The sequence below is a fragment of the Bos indicus x Bos taurus genome, chromosome 16 (genome assembly GCF_003369695.1).
Source record: "Bos indicus x Bos taurus breed Angus x Brahman F1 hybrid chromosome 16, Bos_hybrid_MaternalHap_v2.0, whole genome shotgun sequence".
Lineage (NCBI taxonomy): Eukaryota > Metazoa > Chordata > Mammalia > Artiodactyla > Bovidae > Bos > Bos indicus x Bos taurus.
The window spans coordinates 43,090,680-43,114,337 of NC_040091.1; the positions used below are offsets into that span (position 1 = coordinate 43,090,680).

General features: G+C 43.5%; 1 protein-coding gene across 10 annotated transcripts in view; it reads left to right on the forward strand.

The window, feature by feature from the left end:
- CLSTN1 (calsyntenin 1) overlaps positions 1-23,658 on the forward strand; it is a 75,982-nt gene that overhangs the window by 44,420 nt on the left and 7,904 nt on the right. For 2 of the 10 annotated variants that reach the window (XM_027564965.1, XM_027564970.1), the window contains exons 3-11: positions 3,276-3,305; positions 4,465-4,660; positions 6,436-6,644; positions 8,643-8,792; positions 8,911-9,096; positions 12,264-12,512; positions 13,674-13,795; positions 20,079-20,241; positions 23,315-23,392. In XM_027564965.1, coding sequence (XP_027420766.1) covers positions 3,276-3,305; positions 4,465-4,660; positions 6,436-6,644; positions 8,643-8,792; positions 8,911-9,096; positions 12,264-12,512; positions 13,674-13,795; positions 20,079-20,241; positions 23,315-23,392 — 1,383 coding nt within the window. The remainder of the gene's footprint in view (positions 1-3,275; positions 3,306-4,464; positions 4,661-6,435; positions 6,645-8,642; positions 8,793-8,910; positions 9,097-12,263; positions 12,513-13,673; positions 13,796-20,078; positions 20,242-23,314; positions 23,393-23,658) is intronic. The other 8 variants (XM_027564966.1, XM_027564971.1, XM_027564968.1 and 5 more) reach the window with 5 other exon arrangements.

Consider the following 23,658-nt stretch of genomic DNA (forward strand, 5'->3'; position numbering starts at 1 on the left):
TCCAGGCAAGAATACTGGAGTGGGTTGGCATTTCCTTCTCCAGGGCATCTTCCTAACCTGGAGATCGAACCCACATCTCTTTACCACTCGCACCACGTGGAAAGCCTGGAGCAATAGTACATGGTCTGGATTGAGTGGGAAGGAACAGGACAGAAAGGAAGTAGAATACGAGAGCTGATTTTGAGATGTCCTTCTTTGACAAGGCTGAGAGATGCCCAAGTTTATCCCCTCCTCCCAGCCTGGTAGCATGAAGCAGGCAGTTTACAGCTTCTAGCAGACAGTTCCATTTCTCCTTGTGGTCCCATGGTCAGAAGCAATCTCAAGGACAGTGCTTGACTGAGTGTCTAATTTTTTTAAACTGTGCCAGCTCTTGGGTGTGGGAGGTGGGATCTTGGTTGCAGCATGTGAGATCTAGTTCTCTGACCAGGGATGGAACCCAGGCTCCCTGCACTGTGAGTGTGGAATCTTAGCCAGTAGACCACTAGGGAGGTCCCTGGTGAGTGTCTTTGAATTCTTACTCAGCATGGCACTGTGTAGGCAGCATCACCCGGGTCAGAGGCTTCATCTGAGGTCTTAAACCTCACTTCCCTATGCAGTGGCCTTGTTGGGAAAGCCTTGTCACTCACTGTGAGTGACGTAGGACGCCTCACCGTTTTCTCTTTAGAACAGCAGACTTCCAAGTCAAAAAAAAACACAAAACCAAGATGTTATTATACCACTGAATTAAAGCCGGGAAACTTGACATATCTTAATATATATCCCACTCTATTAGTTACATCCCAAAAGTGCAAACATAGTCAAGCGAATTACCACATTCTGGAAAATAGTTGGACACAGCTGGTACCCAGCAGTTTCTGCTCATGGTGGATTAAAGAGCAGTGATCAGCCAGTCTTTCTCTAAAAGGCTGGCAGTGAGGATTTGAACCTTTGCAGTCCATGGGGGGATGGTCTCTTTGGCAGTGACTGAGCTGTGCCACTGTGGGGGAGAGGCATGGGGAAGAAGCCCAAGACAAGACATTAGCAGGTCTCTGTTTTATGCATCCCTATAAAACATTCCTGTGGTCATGTATGGATGTGAGAGTTGGACTGTGAAGAAGGCTGAGCACCAAAGAATTGATGCTTTTGAACTGTGGTGTTGGAGAAGACTCTTGAGAGTCCCTTGGACTGCAAGGAGATCCAACCAGTCCATTCTGAAGGAGATCAGCCCTGGGATTTCTTTGGAAGGAATGATACTAAAGCTGAAACTCCAGCCACCTTATGCAAAGAGTTGACTCACTGGAAAAGACTCTGATGCTGGGAGGGATTGGGGGCAGGAGGAGAAGGGGACGACAGAGGATGAGATGGCTGGATGGCATCACCGACTCGATGGACATGAATTTGAGTGAACTCCAGGAGTTGGTGATGGACAGGGAGGCCTGGTGTGCTGCGATTCATGGGGTCACAAAGAGTCAGACACGACTGAGCAACTGATCTGATCTGATAAAACATTGCTTATGGACACTGACATTTGAATTTCTTACAATTATCTTGTGTCATGAAATAACACACAGAAACCATCTTCAGCTCACAGGCCACTCAGAAATACGCTCTGGCTGGACGTGGCCTGCCGGTTTGCCTGCCCCCTGCCCTGAGCAGCGCTGTCCAGTAGAGCTTGCAGTGTGATGGAATGTTCATGTCTACATCTCCATTGAATAGTTGCTAGTCACATGTGGCTCTTGAGCACTTGAAATGCAGCCAGTGTGACGGAGGAACTGAGTTTGTATTATTATGCACTTAGAAATTTTTTTTAATTTATTTTTGAAAGTATTTATTTATTTGGCTGTGCTGGGTCTTCATTGCTGCTCAGGCTTTTCTCTAGTTGTGGCGAGCTGGGACTATTCTCTGGCGATGGTGTATGGATTTCTCATTGCCGGGGGCTCCTCTTGTTGCGGAGCACGGGCTGTAAGGCACGCAGGCTTCAGCAGTTGTGGCTTCTGAGCTCTAGAGCACAGACTCAGTAGTTGTGGCTCCTGGGCTTAGTTGCTCTGAGGCATGTGAGATCTTCCTGGCTCAGGGATCGAACCGGCGTCTCCTGCACTCGCAGGTAGATTCTTATCCACTGAGCTACCAGGGAAGCCCAATATTATGCACTTTTAACATGAATTTCAGTTCAGTTTTAAGCAGTTTTAAGCCACGTGGCTAGTGGCTTGAGCCTTGTTCACACAGCAGAGCACTGGAACTCCAGTGTGTTCACACAATGGGAAATCATTACCACAACAGCCAGTGTTTGTGGAGGGCTTCCTTTATGCTGGGCAGTGTTTTAAGCACTTACGTTTTAACTCACTGGCTTCTAACTGTGTGTACCAGTGAGAGTGAATGAACTCTGTATCTGCAGGTGCTAGCAAAGATAAATACATCTCAGATGCGCACGGCTGGAAAAGGTGGAGTGAAAAATCAAGTCACAAGAACTGCATGTCACAAACACAATGAAACAATACTGTTCAGGGATATACATTAAAAAAGGGGGGGGCAGGAAATTGAGGCTGGGTAACCTTTTGGTTTCCTTGGCGAGGCCACGCTGAGTCTGGGGCAGGGTACCCCTGACCTTCTTGTATCTGCTCTCTAGTGGGTCGTAGAGGGAGGTGAGCAGGATTTATACTGACTTGGAAGAACAGGTGTTTCAGGAAGTGAAAACCATGATCGTGGCAGCATCGCTACAGTTAGGACCGAATCTGCTTTCAGTTCACATATAAGCAGATGTTCCAGGAGAAGAGGTCTCTGTATGGATATGGGTTGCCTTGGTTGGGTACCTTAGATGAGAAAACATGGTTATTTATTCAGGCCAAGAACAAAGGGGTTGAAATAAAACCTTTCCCTCCCACTGTTTCCTTAAGGCCAATGATGAGTTGAATGTTAGGGTATTCAGCCACCAAGAACTTAGCTTCAAAATGAAAATCTGAAAACTAGAAAACAGCAACTAGACTGACTTAGACACTGTTATCATCCACGCATTCCTGAAAAGAGAGATCCCCATCACACCTGTGGGTGTGAGGAAACTTCACAGCAGTATTTCATCCCTAGGCTAGTGTCATCTGTGGTAAGTGGGATGCAAAGAGACATTTTGTTCTTGAAGGTTCAGTTTTGCTCTAATAATGTTAGCCACTGGCTACTGAGTGTATTGTTAAACGATGTCAAGCTTTTCTATGTAATATGTGCATCTTTGACCTTTTTTTCTTATTGTTTAGAGTTCGTTCTTTCCTGTATTACTGACATGGGTTTATCTTTTCTCCCTTTAGAGAGTTTTGAGGTGACAGTCACCAAAGAAGGTGATAAAGGGTTCTTTCTATCCCTCTTATGACATTAACCCACTAACTATGTTAATGAAATTGGGACTCAGCCCTCAAACAGAAGAAACTGTCATGCTCTTTCCCCCTATTTATTCTCCTACTTTGTTTCTATTTTTTAAGTCTATTGATGGGAATTGTATGTAACCAAACCCTTGGTTAGAAATATCTGGAAATCAGACATCCATTTGAACTATATGGATAATCCTATTCTTTTTTAAAAAATTGGATCTGAGAGATTCACTGTGTAACCATTTTCTGCTTGTTGTAATTTTGGAAGTTTTGTTTTTATGTGAAATACATTCTACACACATCAGAATGTTTATATGTGTTCTCCCCTGGGCCAGAATGGAGACCTACACTTTAACTCCCAGTGAAGCTCATAAACGAACTTGGATGCACTTCCATTCCCAGGCAGGCTTCTTCTTCAGGTCTGATAGGATAAAGTCCAAAACCAAGGGCAGTCTAGCACATCCCTCCCCAGAATGGAGACTGTATCTCAATCACAGATGATAGCTGTTGAAATGGATGCCTGAAAAGTTGGTATTTCTACCTTTTTCTCATTTAGTAGTTTGTTTTGATTCCCTAATTTTAGCCAGGCTCATTGCACAGGAAGACTTGTTTCTTAGAATTTTTTTTTTTTTTTGGACAGACCTTCTGTAATTCTGGTGCTGAACCTATGCCTCACGCTTCTTCCTTTCTCAACACTTAACTATGCCTTTTAGCCTCCTCTCTGGTCCAAATCAAAACCACTGCCCGGCCCTCCCAGGTCCCTGGGCAGCTCCTCTGTGTTACCAGGCCTTGGCTGTTAGCTAATGAAACTACTTTACCCCGGAGCTCTCCTAAGTACTCCTGTGAAATGCCTGTCTATATTTTCTCTTTCTCTCTTTTGTATTCCTGCATGAATGGATGCAAAGTTAAACAAGTTGCTTGGAAAGCCAGAACATGCTTCTTTTTACTAAAGCCCCCAGAACTTACCCCCTATGAAAGCACAAGCGCCCTCGCTTTGTCCACAGACCCTCCCCCCACCCCCAACCCCTGGCTGCCGAATTGTCGTTGTTCATTTTCTTTAGGGGTGGAGGGGAGCGCACCCTGGGTTTGTGTGGCAGAAATCCTAACCCATGCTGCTTTGACTCCCCAGGTGAGATTTGTGGATTTAAGATTCATGGACAGAATGTGCCCTTTGACGCAGTGGTGGTGGATAAATCCACTGGCGAGGGGGTCATTCGTTCCACAGAGAAGCTGGACTGTGAGCTGCAGAAGGATTACACGTTCACCATCCAGGCCTATGACTGCGGGAAGGGGCCAGACGGGGCCAATGTGAAAAAATCTCACAAGTAAGTGAGCGGGACAAAGAGTGTATGCGTGTGTGTGTGTGTGTGTGTGTGTGTGTGTGTGTGTAAGGAAAACAGTGACTGTTGCCACTGTCCTAAAACTTACTGCTTTTGTTTGCTTTTAAAATATTTGTTTATTTGGCTGTGCCAGGTCTTAGTTGTGGCATGCTAACTGTTAGTGTGGCATGTGGGATCTGGTTCCCTGACCATGGATCGGACCCCGGCGCCCTGTATTGTGAGTGCAGAGTCTTAGACACTGTACTGCCAAGGAAGTCCCACGACTTTTCAGTTTTGAAACACAAGGCAGAGGATAGTTTCTGATTGTCCCTATTGAGATTGTCAGCTCTTTGAGGGCAGGAATCCTGTGTGTTTACCCTTGTGTATGGCTCCCAGCAAGTGTCCAATACTTGTTAGATGTTGAATAAATGAATGAGTAATTTTATTCTCCCAGCTACTCTAGTAAAAATGCTAGGGCCTTCCATTGAAAATTCGACAAGCCCACTTTTCCTGGAGGAAGATATTCTTTTGTTATGTTTATATATATATGTATTTTTTTTCCCATAAATTTTAAGGGCATGAAATGCATTTGAGCGGGTAAAAGAAAGCTTACTTCTGCCCCCAATCCTGGGTATGTTCACATGCTTCCTACCAGTTGAGAACTACTGGTGTCACGGAGACAATTGGACAAGACCTAGATTTAGTCTTTTTCTAGATCTTTTCTCCACCATTTACTAGTCCCCCAACATTAGGCAAATTTAATTTTTCCAAGTATCAGTTTCTTTTTACTGTATTGGTTAAGGAAAGAAGCTCCGTGGGTGAGGTGATGTCACATATCCCACTGTGAGGGTCAGGATGGATGGGGGTACCATGGGGTAGGGAGGGTCTTGGTGAATAGCTGGATGCTACATGTCAGTGAATCATGCCTCATCCATTTTACAAAGTGCGATGTTGCAGTTTTCCTTGACAAAGGCCTTGTTTCAGTCAGGGACCTTGTCTGATTCAGAAACATGCCCTGGTCAGTAGCACTCGAGATTGATGGTTTTCAGTAGCTTGGTCTGATGATGCCTTAGTTTTCTTGTGCCCACACTGGGGAGATGGAATGTAGTTGATCAGGGAGGGCAAGTTGAAGTCCTTCATTTGTTGGTCAGTAGTGGGTGATATCCCAGCAGTGGTTTACTGATGCTCTCTATTCCTTAGAAGCAGGATAAAACTTGTTTTAATAAGCTCATAATTTCCCATTTTCTATCTCTGCTTTTTACCTCTACTTCCTAACTTTTTTTTTCCCCAGATTTTGTAACAAAATATTTTTAACTTTCTGGGTTGAGCACAAACAGATATCTGGTATATAGTTACCCGCCTTGTGCATGCCCTGCCCTACATTGTCAAGAAAATCCCGTCTCTCTCTTTTGTTTTTTTTGACTGCTCCATGCAGTGTATGGGATCTTAGTTCCCCAACCGGGGATTCAACCTGTGCTACCTGCTTTGGAAGCACAGAGTCTTAACCACTGAACCACCAGGGAAGTCTCCCAAGTCTGTTATGTACCAACTGCCTTACTCAGTAGGACTTTGTAGCATCAACCCAAATTCCTGTTTTAACTTTCTGTTGTCTCCATGCTAAATTAAAAACAGTGAGCAGTTTAATTTTCATCTCCACATATAATTTAATAAAACAGGATATCGGAAAAAAAGGAAATTTAACCATAGGGCAGAAGTTTATTCTTCGGGTAAAAATACAAACAAGCAAAACTGACAGCTTTTTTCCCCCCCCGTTCTTCCAGAGCAACTGTCCACATTCAGGTGAACGACGTCAACGAATATGCGCCCGTGTTCAAGGAGAAGTCCTACAAAGCCACAGTGGTGGAGGGGAAGCAGTACGACAGCATCTTGAGGGTGGAGGCGGTGGACGCGGACTGCTCCCCCCAGTTCAGCCAAATCTGCAGCTATGAGATCGTCACCCCAGATGTGCCATTCACCGTTGACAAAGATGGTGAGAACCCAGAAGTGGGCGCATTCCTCCCCGACGGGGAGATGGGGCAGGCAGCCCCCTCTACACCAGTTGGCTTCAAACCCACACTTTGTCTGCACTTCAGTGAAACTCACAGTCAGTCCATTCAGGCTGCTCTCACCAAACACCATAAACACAAAATGACAGACACTTACTTCATACAGTTCTGGAGGCTGGGAAGTTTAAGACAGAGTGCTCAGTAATTCAGTGTTGGTGAGGACCTGCTTCTTGGTGTGTCCGCACATGGCAGGGAGAAAGCTCTAGTCTCTTTGTCTTGTATGGACACTGATCCCATATCGAGGGCTCCACCCTTGTGAGCTTACCTAAAGCTCATCACCTCCCAAAGGCCCCACTTCCTAATACATTACCATGAGGGTCACAACTTCAAGTGTAAGAATTTGGGAGGACACACACATTCAGTCCATAGCAAGACCTAACTTGGTGTGTCTGTTTCACGCTTAAGTTTTTTTTTAAATTGAAGTATAGTTGATTTACAATGTTATGTTAGTTTCAGGTGTACAGCACAGTGACTCAGTTGTGTGTGTGGTCCATACCGAGTGGCTTGTGGGATCTTAGTTGCCTGACCAGGAACTGAACTCCTGCTCCGTGCAGGGAAGCTCAGAGTCCTAACCACTGAAACACCAGAGAATTCCCTATCTCATTGTAGTTTTGATTTACATTTCTCTAATAGTTAGCCTTGTTGAGTATCTTTTCATACAGGTGCCTTTTGGCCATCTGTATGTCTTTGGAGAAATATCTGTTTAGATTACGTTTAAATTTTTACTCTGTCCCCTGAAAGCCTGTTTTCTGACACCAAAGTTTGATGTTTGACAAAAACATTCTCTTTTAGGATGATCATTTTTCTCCTTTCCCACTGAAATCTAATAAAAATCCACTGCCTAAGATGTTTTTATTTTATCATCTCCCTGCCTTTCAGCCAGCTTGCATCCGAACAAGACTGCTTCTCAATTTGCCTTGTTTTCTGTTCTCCATCACATTGGAATCTTCTGCCTCATCTTGAAAATGAAGTTGATACCTTACTGCCAGCCCCACCTCCATCCTTAGTAATGGAACAGTATTAACTTAGTCTGGAGCTCAGCTTCTTTATTGGGTTATGCCTTCTTGATGATCCTGTGGTGTCTCCATTGTTAACACACAGTCCAGAATCTTCGATGAAATGATGGACACGATGCAAACACTTTGCAGAAATCTGCACACATGTTGAGAAAGCAGGCTTCTCTCCTGCTTGGTGAGGGTAGGAAGTCTCTCTAAAAAAGTAAATCTTTTAGCAAAAAGTATTTAATGCAGCTTCATCTCATATTTAATATTTGAATTACTTGGATTATTTTGTCTATTTATGCTTTTACACATTATCTTGTTGTTGTTTAGTCAGTAAGTCGTGTCTGACTCTGTGACCCCATGGACTGTAGCCTGCCAGGCTCCTCTGTCTGTGGGATTTCCCAGGCAGGAATACTGGAGTGGGTTGCCATTCCCTTCACCAGGGCATCTTCCCAAGACCCAGGGATCGAGCCCGTGTCTCCTTTACCACTGAGCCACCAGGGAAGCCCTTACATATTAAATCTTAAATATAAAATCAAATACAGCTGTAAGAATAAATGAAGGCTGCATTCTGTAGACTCATTCTTCTGCTTAAACAGTCTTTCAAGGTGGATTTAGTGTGTGTTCAAGCTCAGGAAAGCCAAACTGAGTGTTAATTATCTGAAGCATAAGTTTATTTCTGTGTTAGTACTTCCAGGGCTGAAAGCACGTGCATTTTGTGTTTCAGCGTAGGACGACAGAAGTAAAACACAACATGGGCTTGAAAATAATCTGGAAAAAAATGTGTATATACATGAATCACTTTGCTGTACACCTGAAACTGACACAGTATTGTACATCAACTGTACTTCAATTAAAAAAAGTCAGGAGGAGGGAAACGGAATGGGTTTGGGTTCTCACTGTTGTTTTTCCCTTTGGAAGGTTACATTAAAAACACAGAGAAGCTGAACTATGGTAAAGAGCACCAGTACAAGCTGACTGTCACGGCCTACGACTGCGGGAAGAAAAGAGCAGCAGAAGACGTTTTGGTGAAGATCAGCATCAAGCCCACCTGCACCCCTGGGTGGCAAGGTGAGCCTCCCTCTCTGTGCTGCTCTCGCACCTGCTCCAAAAGTCTGTCCACCATGGAGACCTAACAGGAGTGTTCCTCTTCTCCCCTCCACCCCACCCTCCCCGTGGGCCCACGCAGGATGGAACAACAGGGTGGAATACGAGCCTGGCACTGGCGCTCTGACACTCTTTCCGAATGTCCACCTGGAAACGTGTGACGAGTCGGTGGCCTCGGCACAGGTGGTGGTGGAGCTGGAGACCAGCCACATCGGGAAGGGCTGTGACCGTGACACCTACTCCGAGAAGTCACTTCATCGGCTCTGCGGTAAGGAGGCCAGGGAGGAACCCCAGGCCCCAAAAGCCCATTCAGAAGAGTGTGCGCGTGTGCTACCTTAAGACCCACTGATTTCAAGCATGTCTTTCTCTAACATACGTTGGGAATCATCCAAATAAGGGTTCTGTAAGGAGTGTGCTTTAAATGAAATGAATTTATTATTTAAGGACTAAAGAAAAAAAACTAGGTAATGTGATAGCTTTTGGCAAACGTGAAATAGGAAATGGAAATGAAAATGAAACCTGCATTGAATATATAGTCTTTGTGTCGCACAAACAAGGTGTGGAGCAGGTAGAGCATAGAATGGTCAAGAATTTGACCCAAGGCTCGTTCTCCATCTTCACCATCAGTCTGGATATTTTTCGGGTTTATGTAAGTCAGGTGGAGGAGAGGTATGGATACTTCTCAGGGAAAATGCTGAGGAAGAATCTTTCACACAGCTGGTGGTAGAACACCAGTAACTTTTTTATGTTATGTTTTGGCCACTCTGCTCAGCACATGGGATCTTAGTTCCCGGACCAGGGACTGCATCTATATCCCCTGCAGTGGGAACATGGTGTGTTAACCACTGAATCGCCAGGGAAGTCCCAGAACACCACTAACTTAAATTGCTTCTTGATGATCAGAAGGGTCTCTTGTGTTCTGGGAGCTGCTCAGTAAGAGCTTCGGAGGCAGTGTTTTCTGATGCTCACTTGTCTCTTCACCAAATGATAACAGACTTGGGCAACCGATTTTCTTACGTAATTGAAAATTGTCATATGAAGAAGCAGCAACAGGGAAAAAGTATATTCTCTGTTGGCTCATCCCTGTGCTGAATATACTTGGGTGTCTGACTATGAGTCCAGATTCTCATAATCAGGTACCTAAAAATGTGTAAGTGAAGAGGTCTGGAGTATTTTCTGTTTTAAATTATGTAAGTATAATGTAAAAACCATGCTTTCTCATGCCATTCTTCTTCTTTAGCTTTTTATTTTTTAAAACTTTCTGTTTTGTACTAGGGTATAGCAGTTAACAAACAATGTGGTGATGGTTTCAGGTGAACAGCAGAGAGACTCAGCCATACATTTATCTGTATCCATTCTTGCCCAAACTCCCCTGCCCTCCAGGCCACCACATAGCATTGAGCAGAGTTCTGGGCTATACAGTAGGGCCTTGTTGGTTATCCATTTTAAATACAGCAGTGTCGACCCCAGACTTCCTGACTCTCCCCACCCACCCACCGCCACCCACCCAATTCATCACCCCTGACACCCTTCTCTAAGTCTGTGAGTCTGTATCTGTTTTGTAAGTTCATTTGTATCATTTCTTTTAAGATTCTCATATAAGGGATGTCATAGGATATTTCTCCTTCTCTCCTGACTTAACTTCACTCCGGGAAGTTGGTGATGGACAGGGAGGCCTGGCGTGCTGCGATTCATGGGGTCGCAAAGAGTCGGATATGACTGAGCGACTGATCTGATCTGATCTGATCTGAACTTCACTCAGTACAATAGTCTCTTGCTTCATCCATATTGCTGCTGCCATTATTTATTTGGTATTTAATAAGCATTTTCTCAGCAGAACAGTTCAAAGATAGAAAGAATTTCCTGTCCGAGTGCTTCCTATATACACTAGGTTACTTGCACACGTGTTATTTTCTTTATCATCCCATCAGGCCCACAAAGCAGTGGAGTTATTCCTCATCTTTCCAGAGGAATTAGTTGAGACTGAGGGAGACTGAGTTGCCTCACACTTTTAGGAAGAGCCTGAGCTTGGATTTGAACTGAGATCAGATGATACTTGAAAGACCAATCTGTTCTAGCCTAGTCCTGCTGCTCCTATAAATAGGAAAGTTAAGGGCCCAGGGGCTGGGAGAGGTTGCAGAATTCTCTGTGGACGAATTAAAAAAAAAAAATTGAGCCTGGCAATGTTTAACAACAGTTGTGAAAATGTCTCATGTACTCTGGCTTAGTATCCCGTTTCTAGAATTTATCCTAAGGGAATAATCATGGAGACCCTGAGGTCCTCGTCGACGCAAGGTTTATCACAGAAAAGAATTAGAGGTGACTCTGCTCACAGGACAGATTACTTAAATAAATTATTGTACAAATTCTATCCAATAAAGTGCTGTTCAGACATTTTAAATTGTGCTCGAGACTATGAATGGTCATATATGTAAGTACAGAGTAGGAGTCCATTTTTATAATATATTTGCATACACATTATACATATTTTAGTAATACGTGTATATTCATAAAGAAAGGACTGGAAGTGTTTATACCCAGATGTTAACAGTGTATACAGTGGGGTGAGATCACGAGTAATGCTGCTTTTTTTTTTAATTAAAGTATAGTTGCTGTACAACATAGTGAGTCACAGTTTTTAAAAGTTAAAACTCCTCTTTCCTATTCCTTCTTCTTTTTCTTTTTTTTAAAGATAGTAACCATGGTTATTTTTTCATCTTTTTAGTAATAAAAACTCTTAGTTTTGAGGAAAAGAAAACTGAATTAGCAGATTGTTTAGCCATTAAGATAAATACGGTGCCTTAATACATGTGCCCCAGTGTCAGAGCGACACTGTTCACAACAGTCACGACATGGAAGCAGCCTGTGTCCGTCAGCTGATGAATGGATAGTGTGTGTGTGTGTGATATTACTGAGCCATGAAAAAGAAAGAGATAATGCCATTTGCAGCAACATGGATGGACTTAGAGATCATCAAACTAAGTGAAGTAAGCCAGACAGAGAAAGATGAGCGTTGTATGATATCACTTATATGTGGAATCTAAGAAGAATAAAAAAAATACACATGAATTTATTTACAAAATAGATGCATAAACGTAGAAAACAAACTTAGGCTTTTCAAAGGAGAAAGGGCAGAGGATTAACATATACACACTCCTATTTATGAAACAGATAAACAACAAGGACCTACTATGTAGCACAGGGAACTCTACTTAATATCTTGTACCAACCTATAGTGAAAAAGAATGTAAAAAAAGAATACGTTTATGTATAACTGAATCACTTTGCTGTGTACCTCAAACTAGCACAACATTGTATGTTAACTATGTTTCAATAGTAATTTTAAAATAAAGACTGTACCTCGTGGGCCTTGAAATGCTTATCCCATGTGAGTTCATCGCATGGTGCACAGTAAGCGTCACTGTGTTGCTTCAGGTGCTGCGTCTGGCACAGCTGAGCTGCTGCCTTCCCCAGGAGGCTCCTGGAACTGGACCATTGGCCTTCCCACGGACAACGGCCATGACAGCGACCAGGTCTTTGAGTTCAATGGCACTCAGGCGGTGAGGGTCCCAGACGGCATCGTCTCCGTCAACCCCAAGGAGCCCTTTACGATCTCTGTGTGGATGAGGCACGGGCCATTTGGCAAGAAGAAGGAGACGATTCTTTGCAGCTCAGACAAAACAGGTAGGTCAGCTTCGCTGTAAGGGACATCCTTGCAGTGGAGCCTGGAGCTGGCACTTATTCTAACCCTAAAGGCTCCCACAGGCTGTTGGTGACACTCGTGGTTCTCTGCTCAAGATCTGGCACTGGCATCTAGGCGTTTGTTAGTTTTACTCAGTGGATCAGGCCCCACTTCTCAGTAAAGCCCAAGTGTGCATGTTTGCGTGCATGCATGCATGCTGAGTCGCTTCAGTCACGTCAACTCTCTGTGACCCTATGGACTGCAGCCCTCCAAGCTCCTTTGTCCGTGGGGTTCTCCAGATAGGAATACCGGAGTGGGTTGCCATGTCCTCATCCAGGGCATCTTCCCAACCCAGAGACTGAACCTGCAGCTCTTACATCTCCTGCATTTCCAGGCAGGTTTTTGACCACTAGTGCCACCTGGGAAGCCCACAACCCAAGTGTATCTGTTCCTAACCCTGCCTTGGCCCACCCTGGAGAGTTCGTTTAGGCTGGTAAAACTGTCTTCAAAATCCATTGAAGAAATAACAGCTTTTATTTCTCCTTTGGGTCTTAACACATTATTGACTGGAGATGCACATTTTTAGAGAGTGATATGATTAACATCACTGTGTTAAGTTGTTAGAACTTAAAATTGATCAAGGATTCACTGCACAACTTAACGATTGTTGTTATTCACATTTCGCTCTTAGATTTTTGTTCCAACCTTGTGTATATTGTAAATACAAGTTTATTACCCTAAATTTTTTTTACAATGATGCATAATGAAATTTTGAGTGAAGAAGAATTCTTCGGTGAATTTTAATGCAGATACTTTCTCTAATTGTCTGAGTGACATGTATACTGGAGTCTCATAAGATGGTAGTTCTTCAGAATATAGTTATACTTCAGATGATGTGAATATTCAACTAACAGACAAAAAACCTTAGTGATTAATTCTCATGTAGAAAGTGAAAATGAAATTCAACGGTGCTGGAGAAGATTTACAGATGTGTCAGGTGTAACTATTGAATGTAATAACCCACAAAGTGTTCGTGAAATAACAGAATTAATTTTTGGCCAGCCAGAATAAAAATGGCTGGGCACAGGTGTTAGTTTCTGCAAAAGCTGTCTGGTGAGTAGTGAGTTAAGCTGGCGGTTTACCAGTAGAATTTCTCTCTGCAGAGATGAACCGACACCATTACTCACTCTATGTCCACGGCTGCCGGCTGGTTTTCCTCCTCCGTCAGGATCCTTCAGAAGAGAAGAAATACAAACCTGCAGAGTTCCACTGGAAGCTGAGTCAGGTGAGGGAATGGAAAACTCACTGATAGGATTTTTTTTCAGAGAGAGTAAATGGGCACTGAAACTGCACAGGACCAACTATTTACGGGCAAGGTGTATTGAAGCTTTTACGATTTCTGTGTCTGTGGGTAATAGGATAGCACATTAAATCCATGGAACTCCTTCACATTGAAAGACTTTGTTTTTTTTACATGTGTGTATTTTATACATAAAATATTAATACAGGCTTACCTTATTTTATTGTACTTCTCAGATATTGGGTTTTTTTTGGGGGGGGCATACTCTGCAGCATGCAGGATCTTAGTTCCCCAACCAGGAATCAAACCTGTGCCCTCCCCCACCCCAGCGCCTGCACTGAGAGCATGGAATCTTAACCACTGGACTGCCCTGGAAGTCCTAAGCATTTTCAGATGATGGTTACAGTTTTTAGTAAAGTATTTTTAAATTAGGCTTCCCTGGTGGCTCAGATAGTAAAGAATCTGCCTGAAATATAGGAGACCTGGCTTTGATCCCAGGGTCAGGCAAGGTCCCCTGGAGGAGGGCATGGCAACCCACTTCAGTATTTTTACCTGGAGAATTCCATGGACAGAGGATCCTGGCAGTCTGCAGTCCATGTGGTCGCAAAGAGTTGGACATGAGTAAGCGACTAAAATACAGACGCACAGACACAGGTATTTTTTAGACATAATGCAGTTGCACACTTAATAGTATAGTGTAAATATAACTTTTTATGCTTTGAGAAACCAAAAAAATTCATGTGACTCACTTTCTTGTGATACTTGATTCATTGCTGTGGTCTGGAGCTAAACCTGTGGTATCTCCAAGGTGTGCCTATATAAAGAAATAGTATGTTTCAAATACAAAATACTGTGTTTAATTTATTGAGATAAGCAGCACTTACTTAAAAATTGAGATCCTTGTATTTGTTTATTCATTGTCTAAGTCCTTGGCTCCCAAATTGTGCCCAGGACTCTTGGTGCCTCAGCAAATTCAGGGACACGATATTTTAAATTTTCAAGGAACCAGCAGTCTTGACATCTTTGAGACATCACATGAATTGCTAGGTCTTGGGTGTATTAAAGGAGTATTAGGAGTTTACAGTTTTGGCATTAGATCGTATTATAAACTTCTTGTGATGATGTCATATCTTTGCAAGGCTGATTTCCTAGCAGTTGCAGTGGTAAAAAAGCAAGTGTCATGTGCAAAGAATCAATGTGTTATAGGAAGCAAAGAGATGCTGTGAACTGAGAAAGCCTTTCCATTACAATCACAGCAGGTTGTTTTGTCTCATGATTTAGAGTTGGGACAAGAAGGAAACATTTGGCCTGGGCTTAATTTATTTGTCTCCTGGAGTTAGTAGATATGAGCGGACATAGTGTTATATGTGCTTATAGTTGGTGAAATATAGCATTGTCTGAAACTGTTACAAGATAGATACATAAGAGCCCATATGAGAGGAAGAAAGTGTGTTTTGGTAGAAAGATGAGGTCACTGTCCAGGTGACAGCATTCATCTCTTACTGTTGTCATTTTTATTTACCTAGATCATTTCTTTCTCGGAAACCATTGTCATAAATTTTTTCAAGACACTAAGAAAGGTATCCAGAAAAAAACTTTTGCAGCATAGGTATACATTTTAAGTATAGTTCTGTTTTCATAATCATAGCCTGCATTTATATATTTAATTTCTTCTTTTCTTTTAAATAAAAAGTTGACTGCACCCCATGGCATGAGGGATCTTAGTTCCCCAGCCAGGGATCAAACCCATGCCCCCTGCAGTGGAAGAGCAGAGTCCTAACCCCTGGACTGCCAGGGGCATCCCAGTGTTTAGTTCCTTCTGTTTACATGTTTTTGAAACTTTATCACGGAAAATTTTAGACATAGGTAAAAGTGGACAGATTAGTATAAGGCACAACTCCACACACCCTTCAGTTGGGTTCAGTAATTATCAGCTCTTGGTCAGTCTTACTTCACTGTTACCTCCACTGTTAATAGTTTTTCAATATCCATCCAGTGTTCAGATTGTTTCATAGGTGTTTTTGTGTTTACAGTTTTGTTTGTTTGAATCAGGATCCAATAAGGGGCCATACATTGGGATTGACTGATAGACTTTTTGAGTTTATTTTAATCTATAGACTCTCCTCTTCTCCCTTGGAATTCATTTGGTAATAAAATCAGGCTTTAGTCCCATAGTTTTCAAGAGTTTAGATTTGCCTGGTTGCTTCCCTGTGGTGTAATGTAACATGCTCCTCTGTCTTCTCCTCCTTTTAAAAATATTTATGTATTTATCTATCTGCCTACTTCCTTATGGCTGTGTTGGGTCTTAGTTGCAGCACATGCGCTCTTTATTGAGTGCGTGGGCTTCTCTATAGTTGAGGCACGTGGGCTTAGTTGCTCCTCCGCATATGGGATCTTATACCAGGGATCAAACTTGCATTCCCTGCTTGGGAAGGCAGATTCTTAACCACTGGACCACCCAGGAAGTCCCTCCTCTCTTTTCTTTATACCCCGTACATTGGGAGTGGGCTCTAAAGACTTGATCAGAATGGGGTTTAATGTTTCTGATCTGTTTAAGCCTTGGGTCTGGTTTTTTCTCTTCGTGTTGTAAGCAGCCATCAATGGTCAGTGTCACTATCCTTGTGGCATTTGTTTTCTGGTCACTTGGGTGGTAGGAAGTGTGTTCCCAGGAAGGGCTCATGGGAACAGTTAATTCCTAAGTTCTTACATGTTGTTTTAATAGTTTGTCTGTGGCCTTTATACTGAAGGTCACTTTGGCTGGATATCTCATCTCTGGCTCAGATGTAAGATTTCTAAGAACAGAAAATCTCTCTCCTTCATTGAGTTCTAACATAAAATGTTGCTATTAAACTCTGACAACAACTTGATTTTCTTTCATTTATAAAATATTTAGTCTTTTTGTTTGGATGATCATAGGATGTATTTCTTTCTCTTCCTCTTCTTTTTAATTTTATGAATACGTCTTGGTGGTTTTAGGTCTGTTTTCCCAAATATGTGTTATTCTCTTATAGTATCTAGTTTCAAATATTTGGGTATTTCATGCAGGGTTTTCGGTATTCTTTTTCATTGCTTTGGTTTTCCTCCCTGGGGAGTCCTTTTATCTTTTGTTGATATTCTTCACCTTTTTTTACTGTAACCATCCCTTTCATTTAAATCATTTCTGTATCCTGTCACCTCGTTTCTGAGTTGCTTTAATTATGAACTTGTTTTTTACTGTTTTATGTCATTCTCCTTGTGTCTTTTAGCATGTTTTAAGATAAAAGATCGTTGTTCTCATCTCTTTTGTTAGGTATGACTTTCAGGTATGGTTTCATTAGCTGAAGGGATATTATTCCCTTTGTTTGTCTTTTCTTTTCCTTTTAAAAACTTCATGTGGAATTGAGTCATGATCATTTCCATTCCCCCACCCTCAGTTTTACATGAAATTAGCTTTCCTACACTTTGAAAAGAGATAGTTGATCAACATGACTTTTTTTCCCCCTAGCTTTAAGTTTTGAACTCTCCTTTCTGTTGTCTTTATAAAGGTTTTTTTTTTTTTAATGTGGCTTCACACCCTCTGGTATCTCCTGAATCTGAAACCCTGTTGCTTTTCTCCACTTGGCTTGTCTCAGCATTCATGTAGTCACCTCATCAGCAGTATTATCGTGGGTGTTGTCTGTGGCTTGGGGTTTCACTCTCCTCATCTCCCTGTTTTCAAGGAAATTAAAAAATTATACTAATTCTACTACTATCTTCACTGCCTGCGTAGCTCAGTTGATAAAGAATCTGCCTGCAATGCAGAAGACCTGGGTTCAACTCCTGAGTCGGGAAGATTCCCTGGAGAAGGACATGGCTACCCACTCTAGTATTCTTGCCTGGGGAATGCCATGGACAGGGAAGCCTGGTGGGCTCCACAGTCCATGGGGTTTCAAAGAGTCAGACACAGCTAACTGAGTGAGCACACACGTGCACAAAGGGGAGCGAGGCTATTGTTGATGTAAAGTGAGTAGTTGGAGTGGTCCCAGGTGGCCCTAGTGGTAAAGAACCTGCCTGCCAGCAGGGGACAGAAGAGACATGGGTTCAATCCCTGGGTCAGGAAGATCCCCTGGCGGAGGCCATGGCAACCCACTCCAGTATTCTTGCCTGGAGAATCCCATAGACAGAGGACCCTGGTGGGCAACAGTCCATGGGGTCGCAAGAGTCAGACACGACTTAGCGACGCACTTGAACTTGACTACTGTCTTCTTAGAATATGCTCATGGACTTTGACCAAATATTACTGATATTTAAGTACAGTGTTATTCTACTAATCCCCTAGAAACCTGTAATATCTGTAAAACTAGGAATGTAATATAAATTACTTTCTGAAGAAACTTCTATTACAGAACTTGTTTGAAATAAAGACTTAAACTAAAATTAAGATCTTAATGATGCTAAAGCTGAAACTCCAGTACTTTGGCCAACTCATATGAAGAGTTGACTCATTGGAAAAGACTCTGATGCTGGGAGGGATTGGGGGCAGGAGGAGAAGGGGACGCCAGAGGATGAGATGGCTGGATGGCATCACTGACTCGATGGACATGAGTCTGAGTGAACTCTGGGAGTTGGTGATGGACAGGGAGGCCTGGCATACTGTGATTCATGGGGTCGCAAAGAGTTGGACTCGACTGAGCGACTGAATTGAACTGAACCTATCTCAAAAGTGAATTACTGTGTAATTCCTTTATTTAGAAATATGTGATGACACATTTATATACACACATATCATGAGTATATACTAAACATATATACAGTGTTATAGGTTTGAATTTTTCCTCAGGCTCAAAAGCAGTTGCTTTTCTTTTGGGAGTAATCTTTGGTAATGTCTTCATTTATTTTGATGTTTCTGGCCTGTTTAAGCTCTCAATTTCTCCTTGGTTCAGTTTCTTAGAACTAAAAGGTAAATTGGGCAAACTTAAATTGGAAAAGACTCTGATGCTGGGAGGGATTGGGGGCAGGAGGAGAAGGGGACGACAGAGGATGAGATGGCTGGATGGCATCACCAACTCGATGGACGTGAGTTTGAGTGAACTCCGGGAGATGGTGATGGACAGGGAGGCCTGGCATGCTGCGATTCATGGGGTCGCAAAGAGTCAGACACGACTGAGCGACTAAACTGAACTGGAAAAAAAAATTATTCATTTATTTGATTTTTGGCTTCATTGCTGCTTGGGCTTTTCTCTAGTTGCGGCAAGCAGGGGCTGCTCTCCCATTGGGGTGCGCAGGCTTCTCGTTGCAGTGGCCTTTCTGTTGGAGGGCATGGGCTCTAGAATGTGTGGGCTTCAGTAGTTGCAGCACATGGGCTCAGTAGTTGTGGCACACAGGCCTAGTTGCTCTGCCACATGTGGGATCTTCTCACATCAGGGATTGAACCCATGTCTCCAGCGTTTGTCATCAGATTCTTTATCACTGGGCCACCAGGGAAGCTTTGGGCAAACTATTTGAAAGGCATGTTTAGAAATTTCATCCCACAGTATCTCCTTCTCTGCTTGTCCCTGTTCTTGCATAAAACATAAGCCAGAAATCAGGCCAGTGCCAGACCAGGTGGGGCCTCGGAGACTGCAGACCAGCACTCCCTGCGTGACAGCAAGGGATAGGAGAGGAACTCAGTTGAATTTGGCCACCTGAGCTTAATGTTCATATTTGTATAGAGCATCATCTTTGAACCGAGAAAGGAAAGCACATGATGCACAGTGGGCCTCATTCTGAGACGGGAGGTGTTTTTCATTTTGATCCAGAAAAGGAACTGCCAGCCCCCCGAGTGGTGACCATCCTGCCGATACTAGAATTCCCTCGTGTCACGCTCCTGGCAGAAGGGGGTTGGGCAGCTCACCATTTGAAGCGCCCCTCCCTGCCCCCCAGTCTGACATGTCCTTGAGGTGGTTGTCACCTGGGCCCTTTGGGTGAGACATGGTGGGAAGAGACATATTTTGTTGCCTTTTTATTTATTGACTGATGATGTGGACCATTTTTAAAGTCTTTATTGAATTTGTTAACAATATTGCTTCTGTTTTATGTTTTGGTATTTTGGCCACAAGGCATGTGGGGTTTTGGTTCCCTGACCAGGGATGGAACCCACACCCCTTGCATTGGAAGGCGAAGTCTTAACCACTGGACCACCAGGGAAGTTCCTGTTGCATTAAATCTTTTCCTTTCTAGGAAAACAGAAATTCGTTCTCGTGTCCAGTTGTGTGGAAGGGTGAGAAGGAAGGAGAGTGTTACACACCTAACACTTCCCTTGGCCCCACAGGTCTGTGACGAGGAATGGCATCACTACGTCCTCAACGTGGAAATCCCCAGTGTGACCCTCTACGTGGACGGTGTCCCTCATGAGCCCTTCTCTGTCACTGAAGATTACCCACTTCATCCATCCAAGATCGAAACCCAGCTTGTGGTTGGGGCTTGCTGGCAAGGTAACGGTCACGGGTACTCCTTTTCCCCTCAGTCTCAGGAGCAATACTTTTTCTCTGCTGTGTTGATATTAATAGAAGCAGGCTCTTCTCAGTATTCTCATTCCTTGCTGTCCTGTCCTTTATCTTTTCATTCCTTTGCCTGGTGTTGCCTTTCTGGGGGCATTGCTGTGCAAGGCTTTGGGGCAGCTCTGTGATGCTCGCTGGAGGCAGTGAAGGATGGGAACACCCTTCCTGAGGGCCTGGGAGGGAGCGTTGTGCAGAGAGAGAGTGTGTTGAGGAATATGTTTATAAATTAATCTGTTAATTGGAAAGTTTACAAAAACACAGAAACAGCAGATGTGTGAGTTGCTCTGGCCCAGAGGGCACATCAGAGTGTTTGTGCTTGGTAGCCTGGTAGAAGCACTGCAGTGAGGACTGGAGAAGAGTCTGTGGGCGTCTCTGCCGAAAGACCGAGATGGGATGTGATGACAATCACCAGCAAGACAGTACAGCTTATTCTTGTTTTCTAAGTGGCAGGCTGTGTGCTTATGGCTTAACATACATTATCTCATTAATTCTAAGTGGTACGTCTGTGGGGCAGAAGCTCTTTTTATCCCTATTTCACAGCTGAAAAACTGAGATGAAGAAAAGAAGCAAGCCGTGTTAATCAGCTGATCACATGGCGCTAGGGTTTGAACCCCTGGAGCTGGTGCACTCAGGCCGGGGTCTCTGATCCACCGAATGAAGAGTGTTAACGTTTTCTGTGCCATGGATTCCTCTGGTAGTCTGGGAAGCCTGAGGATCCCTTCTTAGAAGGATAATTTCTTATGACCCTATAAAATAAAATACATAGGATTTCAAAGGTGACCAATTAGATTGAAGTACATACAGTTATGCAAGTGCTAAAAGCCCTTATTTGTGAAATAGTAACATTTGCGCCACTCTTCACATGTGAAGATCAGGCACATCTGTTAACTGCTGTGAGTCAGAATAGCAAGGGGCTTTGTAACAATGCTTGTCGATGCAATGGGACATGATTTCTATTTGCAAAGTCACGGTTTCTTCCAATATTCTTGTCATTTGTAGCTGACATTTATAAGGAAAGGGAAAACTAAATATTAGAAGTTAGTGAAAATAAGCATGTGATCTTTCCCACCCAAGTTGACAGGTCTCCTGGTCTGCCGTTGAGGTTCATGGGGTCCCGCCTCCAACCCTTGCCCTTGACTCTGTTGTGTGACTGCAGGGTGTCATCATCACATGTACCTGCTAAATCAGCCTTCCTTTTCCTTCTCTGTGGAAGTGTTGTACCTGGAGTTAGACTAGAAATTTATGAAAGAGCCTAATTTCCAAGACATCATTTGAGCAAACTCTGGGAGACGGTGAAGGACAGGGAAACCTGGCATGCTGCAGGCCGTGGGGTTGCAGAGTCCAACACGACTGAGCAACTGAACAACAACAGTTTCCAAGACAGTTTTGCTGCTTTTAGGAGGATTGAATTTCATAATCTTCCTGCAGATCCTTTCAAATGAAAAGGAATACGACAGTATTCACAGTGAACTTCTTCAGTGAATTCCCAGATTTAATTCTGGTGACAGTCGGTTGTAAGAAATGAGAACGTGAGACCAAGGAGTGAGGAATAAATTATTGGGCATATCGGAAGTTTTTCTTATTCTTAAAATTTCAGTTCATATTAGCTTCCACAATTTCTCAGTAAAGACTTGAATAAGAATACAAGAGCCAACCTAAGTGTTATTTTGTATTCTGAGAACTTTGTTGCATGGGTTAAAATAAGCCCTCACATTCCAGTCTGCCTTCCTGTTCGTGTCCTGGTGCCTCTGCTGTCAGATGGCCGTCACTTTCACCCTCTCTCATCTCTTTCTACCTCAGCCCTCTCGGCATCCTCAGCCAGAAAAATCTCCCTAGATCTCCAAACCAAACACAAGTTTTTAGAAATTGTAGTTAACAGGAAAAAAGATCTCCTTTCTTCCTTTCAGGGGATTTGAGATCCCTTTCTTTTCAAATTCACTATGGGGAACTCAGGCTTTAGGCCCCCTCATTGCATCAACAGAAACATCAGTTCTTACTGTGGGTTGTGAAGACAGAGGATCTATGTGGGCCCCAGGGCTCACCTGTGCACACCTGGTCTGGAGCCCACTCATCTGCAGCTAAAGCTAAAGGTGGAGAGGCCTGTTCTGCAAGATGGGGCGGACACAGGGAAGCAGTCTTGAAAGTGGAGACTCTGTCCTCTTATCGGGTGGGTGTGTGCCTGGACCCAGAACACTGGTGGGGACAGCAGCTGCTGTCCCTGAGCCATCACTGATTGAGTATGTTTCTCTGGGTTAAGTTCCCTAATCTCTGACTCCCTTCCTGTTCAGAAAAACTGGTTAAAAATGCCTTCCTTCCTCTGTCCCTTGGAAGTCAAAGTCTCAACCAATTATGTACTCCTTTTGAGCCTTCAAAAGTTATACACATTCACTACATAGCACCCTTTGGATGCTGATGTGTGTGTCCCCATCAGGAAGGCTGGCACTGTGGTCCAGGAGGGCTGCCATTTGCATGGGGTCCGTCTCTGCCACCAACGTCAGCCACCATCTGGCTGGGTCCTGCCTGGGCAGGTTGAAGAGATCAGTGAATTGAGCACACGGCTTTCACTCCGTCTTATTTTTAATCCAACTTGTGTTTTGGCAAGGAGGCTGTAGGAAGGCAAAATAAAAGACTGGAAAAAGATGAACAACATGGTCCTACTGGATAGCCCAGAGAACTATATTCAATATCCTCTGATCAACCATAATGGAAAAGAATATGAAAAAGGGTGTGTGTGTGTGTGTGTGTAACTGAATCACATTGCTGAACAACAGAGATTAACTTCGTGAATCAACTACAATTAAACTTTTTTTTAAAAGGATGGGAAGAAGCATTGGGGTGGTAAAAGGTGATGATGTACAAGCTTCATCCAGGTGGAGTGTGTCAAGAGGGATGAGAGGCGAAGTGTTCTCTTTGGGTTTGGTAACTTTTCGAAACTAATTTTCAAGGTCCAGTTCTGAAGAGCCTAACCTCTTGGTCCTTTTATATTGTCTGTCTTGCTTTTCTACAGAGTATTCAGGAGTTGAAAGTGACAATGAAACTGAGCCTGTGCCTCTGGCCTCCGCAGGTCCCTGGACTCTTGCCTACGGTTCACTATTGTGTTTCATTTAAAGACAAGACCTCCATTCATTGCCCATTCCGCATGCGACACCCCAGTTGCGTTTGGGTCCCAGACACTGTCTTGAGCTGCTGCTTTGCCTTATGCTGCCCCATTGCATCATGGGATTTCCTTTTTCTGCCCGTGCTGATCCCAGCTGAAGTGAGAGCAAATGACTCATTCATGCGAGGCACTAATGGGAGTTTCTTTTACCCCCTTCATCAAATCTCACCCCATCCCACTGTCTGAGACACCTT